Raw genomic sequence first — 10,648 nt, 5'->3', positions numbered from 1 at the left:
AGTGCTTTGGGGCAATATGACCTCCCAATAGTGACGATGTGATGTCTATCATTGCTGTGCATCTTCTCCTTTGTCTCACCTTCCTCTTCTAAGAACTAGAACACAACATTGAGCAAGCATGAAGAAATGTACATCCTTTCTTTTTTAAGGAAAGCATCTAAGCTTTTCACCTTTTAGTTCTAGGTTGTGTGTAGAAGTTTCACACAAACATTTTAGTACACCAAGGATGTGTTTTCCACTATTCCAGTGGCTCACACCCCATGTCATCTGTTTGGACTTCAGCCTGAACTGGCCTTGGGGCCATCACCAAGTATAGATAAGTCCCTGGAGAAGGGTGTAATTTAATTGCTCCTTCAGGGTCCACTTACAGGGGTTGCTGTGAAATACTCCCAAGAGTCTCCCACAGAGAAGGACAACTTTGTCTAAAGAGGAGTAAAACATCTTTGGCATTGGCTTAAATAGGGGACAAAATCTTCAGTTGTCTAAGGTCACAAATTCTCTTCCCATTCTCCCGGTATTTTCAACCTCAACTTTGGATGACAGCGAGAGCAAACCATATATACTTATGACAACCCCACAAAGGGGAATTTTTTGTAAGATTAAAATGAAGATTTTGAGGACAATTCATTTCAATAAGTAATACATGAAATGAAAAAAATCTGTTCACAACACTATTGACTAGAGTTATATACAGAAACTTGGTAAATTTTATTAACTAAGAGCCAGTAGCATTAGAATTCTTCTCCCTAGGTTGTTATTGCTGGTTAAGTAAAACAAAAACTAGAACAAATGCTGTGTCTAAATGGTCTGAGAGTTGTTTTGCATTGTTTTCCAACTATAAAAATAACCATAACATATTTTAGTTGATACTTAGTTTCTTCTCTGTTCTTGGACACTAAGTATTACGCAGAAAGGAAACTGAGACTACATAGCAGAGACATATGGAATCCCGTAGCTGACTACACTGTAATGTTCTCATGTATGTACTATTTGTTTAAGGTAAGTCATAAATTAATTGTGATTTTTCAATAAAAAGGTGCACAAAGTAATTATCACAACATCTTTCAACTTGAAAGATGAACATTTACATGTCTTGATATTTAGCTTCCTATTCCTGAGATGCCTTTGTAGTAGGAAGAAATTTATAAAATGGAAAGACATCAAATTAAGAATATGGAGTCTGTGAAAACTGTTAATTCCTTTAACAAAAATAAGTATTAATTAAAGCAATGAAATAAGTGCATATCTTTGAGCAGGAATAAGATTCCATTTGTGAAATGTGAAAAAGAAATTGGACTAATGTAAAATTGGATTCCATAACAAATGTCCATCGATTTTGGATAAAACTGTAATGAGAACCAGAAAATCTTTTCCATTATTTTTTAATGTTATCACTAAGGTTGATGTACAATTACACAAGTCAGGCAATGAGAACAATTCTTTTTTGACAATGTCATCCGCACCTGCACATCTCTCAAAATTAAACCAGAACCTTCTAATGACAGGGATTCTTGATGAGAAGCATCCACCATGCACTGTCTCTGTCCTGGAAGTGGACCACTGGAAGTTTGAAAAGAGTGAAGAGAACCTTAGCTGAACACCCCATGCCTGGCCTCTGTGTGCGGGGAGGGTATTCTGTGTCCTGTGCTTGAATCATGACTCTAAGCTTGGTCATTGCTATCTGCAATCTTGTTCTTTCCACTCATGTCTCTGGTAGTTATCATGTGAGCTTGATGAGAATTCAGGCTAATGCCCAAGAAACTTCAATGTAGAAATGTCTTTGTTCCTCTTAGCAGAGCAGAAGACAGGCTGAGGTTTAAGAGGGGTTTCATGGTCACTGTCATGAAATCGGTTTGTAGGCCTGACTCTATGGACCTTATGCAGCTGCTGTGGAAATCACAGCAAATGCACTTTTATCTGAGGGTCGTTTGTTTTCTGAATGCACTTATGTGTGGAAACTTACAGAGCTCAACATCTGTGCTCACTCTTTGATTCCAGTGGAGGTTTATTTGTTGGTGCTAACCAGATGCTAGAGCTGAGTTCAGAGAAAGATTGGGTGTGGGTTCCCTGGGTGGTGGATGCCCCCGTGCCCACTGGAGGCATTGGCAATCTCCTGCTTTGTGAGTGGAAGAGGAGGGGTTTGTCTTCTGCAGGCCAGGCTACTGCAGTGTCCCTCTGGTTGTCATGATCCTACTAGGGAATGGATAGTCCTGGTTGTGGCACTTCCTAGGGCATGCACAGAAACCTTGCCCTGGGTGTCAGTGGGGTAAAGCCACTTCTTCTTTTCCAGGTCGAGTCAGTTTTACTACCCAGCTTTTCAGTCTGCCCTTGTGATTAACTGGAATGACTTCCCAGATTGTGGCAAACAAGCAAATAAGGACGCTGTTATGTCCCCAGATCCCAAACTGAACAGATTCATTTTTTTTAGTCTTTCTTTTTTTTGTTTGTGTTACTTATGCCATATTCATAAAGCTGTTCTGGGTCTTTCTCCTGGTGTCTCTCTACCTGTCTCATTCTCTTTCTCTCAATAGTGGTAGTAAATGTCAAATATAGGCTTTGTTCTGAATGGTTTTCTCTCACAGGTAGCACTCTACCAGCGTAACCACATCTTCAGTAAGGCATTTTGCTTGAGGCATTCATAAGAGATAGTGTTTTCCAGACTTGTATGCAGCAATAGCATCAAACTTGAATCCACGTATCTCCCCTTGTTGAATAACTAGGATTATAGGCGTTACCCATGTGGTTGTCTTAACCAAGCCTTGTGAATTGTACAGTATATTGAACGCAGTATTCCTATATCAGAATAAAATATGACAATCTTTTTTCATATATTTTTTTATTGTAATTAATTGAAGGGCTACATTTTATTCACCAGATAGAAGGTGAATTACTCCACAAACATTGATATCCTTTCTCATGTATTGGTCCCCATTTCCCTTCCTCCACCTCCACCCCTCATCTTGTTTTTCCCCCTTCTCTATCCTGTTTCAAATAACTAAATAAAAATATATACAATATTGATACAGAAGGGGGAAAAACCAAGACGGTTGGGGGGTGTGGGGGGGGAGGGAAATGGGTACCAAGACATGTGAAAGGGTATCAATGTACGTGAATTAATGCACCTTCTATCTGGCAAATATCATGTAACCCTTTTACTAATTACAATAAAAAGTGCAAAAAAATATATATACAATATATCAGGCAACAATGTGAAATACTGTAACCATATGAGATAACCAAGGGATAGCAGAAGAGATAAGAGACAACATCGTACATTAAAGACAGCGATCACTCATTATATGGCTTCTGCTTCTAAATCCCGGAGATCCTTTTATTTCATGACAATCTTTTCTAGGCAATTGTCCATCTGCTGTCCTAGCCCTGAACCACATCTAGCCTTGGGTAGAGATTCTTCTAGTAGTTCCTGAAAGTCCTCTCAGCCCCACGATAATGAGCAACCAGACCGCAGTCACAGAGTTCATTCTTCAGGGATTCTCAGAGCACCACGAATACCGGATGCTCCTGTTCTTCTGTTTCCTGTCCCTCTACTGTGTGGCCCTCACAGGCAATGTCCTCATCATCACGGCCATCAGCTTCAACCCTGGCCTCCACACTCCCATGTACTTCTTCCTCTTCAATTTGGCCTCCATGGACATCATCTGCACCTCATCTGTCATGCCCAAGGCCCTGGAGGGTCTCCTTTCACAAAAGAACTCCATCTCCTTTGGAGGCTGCATGGCCCAGCTCTACTTTCTCACATGGGCTTTATCTTCAGAGCTGCTGCTGCTCACCGTCATGGCCTATGACCGCTATGTGGCCATCTGCCACCCCCTGCATTACAACACCATGATGAGCAAGGCACTCTGCAGTGTGCTTGCTGCTGGAGTGTGGACTCTCTGTGCCTTCAACTCAGCCATCAATACAGGTTTGATGGTGCGATTGACCTTCTGTGGGCCCAATGTCATTGCCCATTTCTTCTGTGAGATCCCTCCTCTGCTCCACCTCTCCTGCAGCTCCACCTATGTGAACAATGTCATGACCACCCTGGCTGATGCTTTTTATGGAGGGTTTGACTTCCTGATGACCATTGTGTCCTATGGCTTCATCATCTCCAGCATCCTGAAGATGAGGACATCAGCGGGGAAGCAGAAAGCCTTCTCCACCTGCTCCTCCCACCTCATCGTGGTGTGCATGTATTACACGGCTGTGTTCTATGCCTACATCAGTCCCGTGTCCAGCTACAGCGCAGAGAAGAGCAAGGTGGCTGGTGTGCTGTACTCCATGGTGAGCCCCACCCTCAACCCCCTCATCTACACTCTGAGGAACAAGGAGGTCAAAGCTGCCCTCAGGAAGGTTTTCCTGTGTTTCAGAAATTAGCCCTTCTTGGCATGGGTGAGAATGTTGGAAGTGGAGTCACTGATCAGCATGAAGTTTCCTCATATGCTTCTTTGTAGAATGGAAATTGTTTTGTATTCCCACTATCTGATGATAAATTATTTTAAACAATGAACTAACATGTCTTTCCAGAATGTCTTTTCCTGGGAATCTCCATTTTTCATGGGGATTGGTCTTGTGTATTTTGTTTTGCTGTGTATGTAGTGTATATAACAGACAAATAAAAACCAAAAGTTTCAACATCTTGTATCCAGCTGTTAAAGAGGCTGCCAGTAGGTGTCAAAGCAAATAAAATCAACACATTTTGGGTAGATGGTGCTGAAATTCATTGGAAATTTGTAAATGACCTTTACAGATGAATTTGGTCAACTCCCTATTAGTAGATTTCCACAGGTTGAAAGGCAGGCAGAAGGAATGGAGGAGAATATAGCACAGGAGCCAAATGGTCATGTGAGGCCTAATTAATTTTGAAGTTCGATGAACTTCAGTAAACAGTTATTTCTAAGCAGTTTCCATTTTGTAATTTCTGAGAAATCCCGTAACTGCCTCTTCTCAGGACAACTATAAGATGCTCCATCAGAGAGCTAGCAAGGATATTGAAAAGTAATCTCTAGGAGAGCAGCTATGTCCCACAGCTAGCAAGGACACCTAAAACTAAACTTCTGTGGGAAACCATAACATAAGAAATTGTGGAATGTCTCTATGTAAAAGTTAACTAAAATATGAGGCTGTGAGAATGAAAACTAAAACTTGTTTATTCTGTACTATAAAAGCTGTGCTAATTCTGTACTGGTGGTCTCTAAGCGTCACTGGTTTCTAAGGCTCGGAGGACCAAGCTCAATCTTGCTAATAAACCGTTCTTTGTTGCTTTCATTTGTCGTGGACTCTGGTGGTCTTTCAGGGGCATTGGGAACTTTGGGTACAACATTTGGTACGTTGGCCTGGAATCCCCTTGCAAGCTTACTCAGACACCTGATCAGAGAGCCAGACTGGAAGAGTTGGTAATTTGGGACAATTGTCATTAATTCTGCTTTGGCACCTCTGTTTTTGTCTTCTGTGTTTGCCTGCAGGTTGTGGGTTGGTTGGCAAGAAGTGCTGGCGGATGCGCTATAGGACTGCCAATGGGGCCATGGGGAGACGTCCCTGCGCCCTTCTGGGGAACTATCCCAAGGAGTGTCGCGTTGCCATCCTCCCGTTGTCTCATAGGCCCACCCAGGCTGTATTGGGGACTGTCCTAAGATGCCGCGCTGCGACTGTCCTGCTGTCTGATAGTTCCCTTCTGGTTTATAGCCTGGGCGCTTGTGCCATTTGCCTGTTTAAATGCTTTGTCTAGTTGAGTGATTGTCTTGTGTCACATCAACTGTTTTTAATTGAAGAGAAAAACTAAGAGCTAGCAGACGGTGGTTTACATCTGGCTGATGCTCTCCTGAGTCACCTGGTAGAGCAGGGAAGGGAAGGGCACTTCATTTAAATGTGAACATTTAAAAAAAAAGCTTCTTAGTTACACTTTGCAGTGAGGAATGGCTCTCCTTTGAAGATGGATGGCCAGCTGGGGGAACTTTTGATCTCCCCCTTGGTTAAAATACTTTTTGCCCCCACCCAGTATTTGTCTTCACCATCCACACGCGCAGAGCTTTATTTTTTCAGTGTGTATTGTGTGCCTAATTGACTTTGTTTCAGCAGCCTGGGCATTTGCTTTGTTCTGTCTTCCATATAAACCTTTTTTGTCATATCTGTGAAAGAAATTAATTTTACATATTCATACTATCACCTCTTGGCCTCAGTATTGACAATTATTTATTTATTTATTTTCCAAATTGTTTTATTTCAGCTTTCTTTTCTTTTTTTCATATTTTTTTATTGTAATTAACAGAAGTGTTACATTATATTCGCCAGAATGAAGGTGCATTAATTCACATACATTGATACCCTTTCTCATGTCTTGGTCCCCATTTCCTTCCCCCACACCCCCACCCCTCACCTTGTTTTCCCCCGTTTCCTATCCAATTTCAAATAACCAAATACAAATATATCCAATATATCAGATAACAAAGTGAGATATTGTAACAATATGAGATAACCAAGGGACAGCAAAAGAGATGAGAGATAACATAGTACCTTCGGGACAACAATTATTCATTATATGACTTTTGTTTCTATATCCTAGAGGTCTTTTCATTTAGCATCATACTATATGGCTTTATGTATCTAGATTTTGTTCTATTGTAAATCTCTGCTAGGAGAGCCCAAGGTTTCTACTGATTAGGTCAAATGAGGGAAACCATTGAGCCTATGTTCCTTTGAGTCTGGCTTACTTCACTTAATATGATTTTTTTCTAAGTCGTTCCATTTCCTAACAAATCGGTTGATGTCATTCTTTCTGACAGCAGCATAGAATTCCATTGGGTACAAATACCACATCTTGTTGATCCACTCATCAACTGAGGGACATCTGGGTTGGTTCCATATCTTTGCTATGGTAAATAGTGCTGCAATGAACATTGTTGTGCTAGTGGATTTAGTATGTCCTTGTTTCTGGACATTTGGGTAAATGCCTAGTATTGGAATTGCTGGGTCATAGGGGAGCTCTATGTTTAGTCATTTGAGGAACTGCCATACTGCTTTCCATAGTGGTTGAACGAGTTTGCACTCCCACCAACAGTTGCATATAAATCTTTACAGGATAAACTTGTTACTTTTTGCTCTGTAAAATGACTCACATTTGGGGTCGGAAGCCCTTGGCTGGCCAGCTGCCAGAGAGCAGAAGTCTCTATAGTGGAGGCGCCACCTGAGAGTTTTCAGGGTCCTGGGGACTCTTCCTCACTCTGAGTGCTGCCAGGAGTATCACCAAAATTAGGATTACTTAAAGGTCTCTGCTTCTCTGTCTTGTTTTGTTAGATTTTTTTTTCTAGTCTGACTTTGTTCTCGATACTGGTACCAATCCTAAATATGGATTCTTGATTTTTGTGTCATTGTCACTAAGCATTTGAAAATTCCAGGGGAATAAAAGCTCCAGCCCCACTGGGGTAGGTCTCGAGACTGGTATGGCTTCTCCCACTCAGCTGCAACTGAGGCAGCTGAGGCAGCTGCAGGCCTAGTCTAGCTTCCTTTTTTCTAACAACCTGGCTGAAATGACAATCTGGAGACAATTGGTGGCAGGACACAGGCATCAGTCTTGGTTCCCCCAAGTTTGAATTTGGTCTTATAAGCTGATATATGAATTGGCCTAGTCAAAACTGGGAAAATAACTAGAGTTATGCTTTAGGTGGGCTAAATTTGGCACTGAAGACTCCCCACCAAATAATAATTTCAACTAAGTTGCCTTGTAAAAAGTTTGTTTTGAAGCTGGTTCTCACCTGCAAGAGTAAAATTGGCAAAATTCTCTTAACACAAGCTTCTGGAAAATAAACAGCCGAGATTAACTTTGGGCACTTTAAGATGTTTGAATATAAATGTATGTAAATGGGTATGAGTAAACATGTTCAAGGTTAAGTATTCAGCATACTGTATAAAATAATGGGTGAATTTACATTTTAAAGACAAAGGCAATTGGGTAAATCTGTCTAAACTTCAAGAAAATAATTAGGATTAAATGTTTCCAATAGTCTCAAAGGATTATTGCATTGTTTTAAAGAGAAACTGCTTAAAAGGATTTTTCTAAAAAATCTGAAATCTGCATTAAAAAATCTAGTATTGTAATGCCTAGAGCTGTTTACATTGTAAAAATTGTATCCTGTTTAGTACAGAGGCATTAGGGAATTTGGAATTTATTGTCTTGAGTGAAAATTTGGAGATAAGAATCAGAAATTTTAATGGAATTCTGATTTTCAATGTCAGAAACTTTGCCTGTCTATTAAAACTGTATAGGTAATCAAATACCAAGAAAAAGGACCGGGAAAACTGAGGATAGTCCTGCGTAGTCATCTTTGGGAGTGAGAGGTGAACAGACAAAATTACAGCTTTGGGTTCCCATGGTGGAAAAGGGAGCGTCCACGCCCATGGGGCCCTGGCGTGGTCCAAGCCACCTTCCGCTTGCACCTTGGGATCCTTCACCAGGAGACCCGCCAAGCGCATCCTGCCATGTGCCTTCCTTTTGGCCTTAGGAACCCGGTGCTGGGTGGCCCTGGGGTAGGGCATGGCGTCACAGGCAGCAGGACCAGCCCGGTCCTGTGAGTCCGAGTCAGGCAGCAAGTGGCCTCGCCGAGACTCCAGCAGCAGGGCCACCACCTGCCGCTCATCCTCCTGTTGCTGCCCTCGCAGCTGCTCCTGGCACAGGCGGTGGGGTGCAGCAGGGCCTCCAAGTGCACGTGCGCCTGCCGCGCCTTCAGCTCCTGCAGCTCCAGCAGGTTCTCCAGCACGTCCATCTCCAGCTTCGAGTACCTCGCGCTTCTCCAGCACCTTCAAGGGGTTGTTCCGCTCGTCCACCTCCTCCCGGCGCTCCTTCTGCAAGTGCTGCTCCACCTCCAGGAGCTTCTCTGCCTGGAAGCTCCTCGTGGCCCCGTGCTCCGTGGCATAGTCTGTGTTCTTGGGGTCTGTCTGGAAGGTGATCTCGGCCAGGCAGCGCGTGCACCTGATGTAGAAGCGGAAGATGGGCAGCCCCAGGTAGGCCTGGCTCTGCACGGTCTCCTTGCGCGCGTTGAACTTCTTCCCCTTGGAGATGTGCTCACTGCAGGTCTGACACCTCATGTGGAAGGGAGCCATGAGCCGCACCACGTATTGCTGGTCCTTTGGCAGCCTGAGCTTGGGGATCTTGGAAGGGTCCAAATCTGGCGGGTAGTATTTGTTGACAACTTTCCGCTCTGACATCTTCGCGTCCTCCCGCTGCGCCAACCTTCAGAGAAGTGGTGAGGTGCCGGCTCTGGGAAGCCTTTTATGCCAGGGCCCGGATTTCCGCGTCTGTTTGTGTGTGTGTGTGTGTGTGTGTGTGTGCCCCCAGGCGCTCTAGTGCCCGCGCACACACACACCAATCACTTCCACCTGCCCACCTGCCTACCCGCCTGCCTCTCCTATTGGCTCTCCTCAAGCATCTGAATGAAAGGCTAGAACCAAGTCTCCTCTGGAGCAGAAGAGATTCCAGGAAGGATTAGCGAGTGGCTAGAGCTAGGACTTTGCCCTGTCTTGGAAAATCCCGGTGAAGAGGAGCACATCCCAAAGGAAGATGGATGAAAGGACCCACTGTAAAGTGCACAAACCTTTGCAGCTCTTCTGTACTGCCTTTGACACCCTCTTCCCTGGAAACTTTCCAGTGCCTTACTTACTGGAGAAGGAGGAAGATCAGAGAATGCCAACTGTGGAGTTGCTTTCTTCCCTCTGGCTCTTCAACTGAGCTAAGCTGTTGGTGATCCCCAAAGTCCTTGCTCAATTCAAGAAGCCCAATGGGAGCCGGATGTGAGCTGACTTCCTCACTCTGTCATTCTGAGGGGGAGGTGATTTGCCTCCTCAGGAAGTCGCTTCCCCATCCTGAAGCAACTTCCTGTGTGGTCCTGGCAGGAGGGCCTTGGTTCTCTGAAAGGGCACTGCCTCCAAAGAGCCTGGTCTCCACTCTCCTGGGCCCCTCTCCCACCAGTCAGCCTTCCAACTTCCGATCTTCCTTCCCAGTAAAGTGCATATCAGAGTCAGCTAGCTGACCTAGAGTGTGGCCCTTCGTGCTCTCTTTCGAGGTTTCCATTTAGAAGGGGCCCCCCAGACAGACCTACACTTCTTCCTCTCAACTCATCTGGGATTCTTTCTGCTCAACCCGATTTCAGTGAAACTCGGTTGTCTTCCCGTTGGGTCTATTCTACTCGTAGAGTCTCCATAGGCTATCTTAGAATGGCTTTTCAAGCCTCCGTTAGTATTGGCTTGCAGCCCTGAGTCCCTTGGCCTATCTCCGATGCTTCTCCTCCAGCGGCTGGTCTAGTTAACTATCCAAGGGAGTCTGTTTGTCTTTGGTTGCGCTCATCTCTCCTGGAGAATTTTCTCCAGTCCAGCAATGATTCTGAGGAGGGCCAGACCTCAACCCTGGTCCCCAGGGAATAGAAGTAGAAAGGGATGAGCAGTTTTGTGTCCGAGCATCCTGAAAACAGGTTAAAGGACTTCTTGGGCAGAGCCCCCCTTGCCGGCCAGGATGGGATGGGAACTCGCTGGCCTTGGGAGTGAATGTTAACAGGAGGGTGAAGTGGCTGGGGCAGGTTCCTCCTCCAGTAAATACGTGGGAATTTCTCACCTGGTTTTTCTTCAGCTGAAGGCTTTCTGACTACATTGCTGCCTTCCT

At 44.2% G+C, this 10,648-nt stretch overlaps 1 protein-coding gene and 1 pseudogene across 1 annotated transcript; one reads left to right on the top strand and one right to left on the bottom strand.

Annotated features, from left to right (window-relative positions):
• The first annotated feature begins 3,450 nt into the window (after positions 1 to 3,450).
• On the top strand, positions 3,451 to 4,377 carry LOC150054453 (olfactory receptor 13A1-like). Its single transcript, XM_090347031.1, has one exon. The coding sequence runs from the start codon at positions 3,451 to 3,453 to the stop codon at positions 4,375 to 4,377; it is 927 nt and encodes a 308-aa protein (XP_090203157.1).
• An 824-nt stretch (positions 4,378 to 5,201) lies between these two features.
• On the bottom strand, positions 5,202 to 9,201 carry LOC150054452 (splicing factor YJU2 pseudogene; annotated as a pseudogene).
• Positions 9,202 to 10,648: the final 1,447 nt, after the last annotated feature.

Source organism: Megascapheus bottae, chromosome 15, assembly GCF_031878675.1.
Source record: "Megascapheus bottae isolate mThoBot1 chromosome 15, mThoBot2.hap1, whole genome shotgun sequence".
In the NCBI taxonomy this organism is placed as follows: domain Eukaryota; kingdom Metazoa; phylum Chordata; class Mammalia; order Rodentia; family Geomyidae; genus Megascapheus; species Megascapheus bottae.
The sequence above is the reverse complement of the archived record's forward strand: the minus strand, read 5'-3'. Positions and strand labels throughout refer to the sequence as shown.

Bases quoted from the DNA above. Each gene is read 5' to 3' on its own strand.
- LOC150054453 (XM_090347031.1), top strand. From the start codon at position 3,451: ATGAGCAACCAGACCGCAGTCACAGAGTTCATTCTTCAGGGATTCTCA.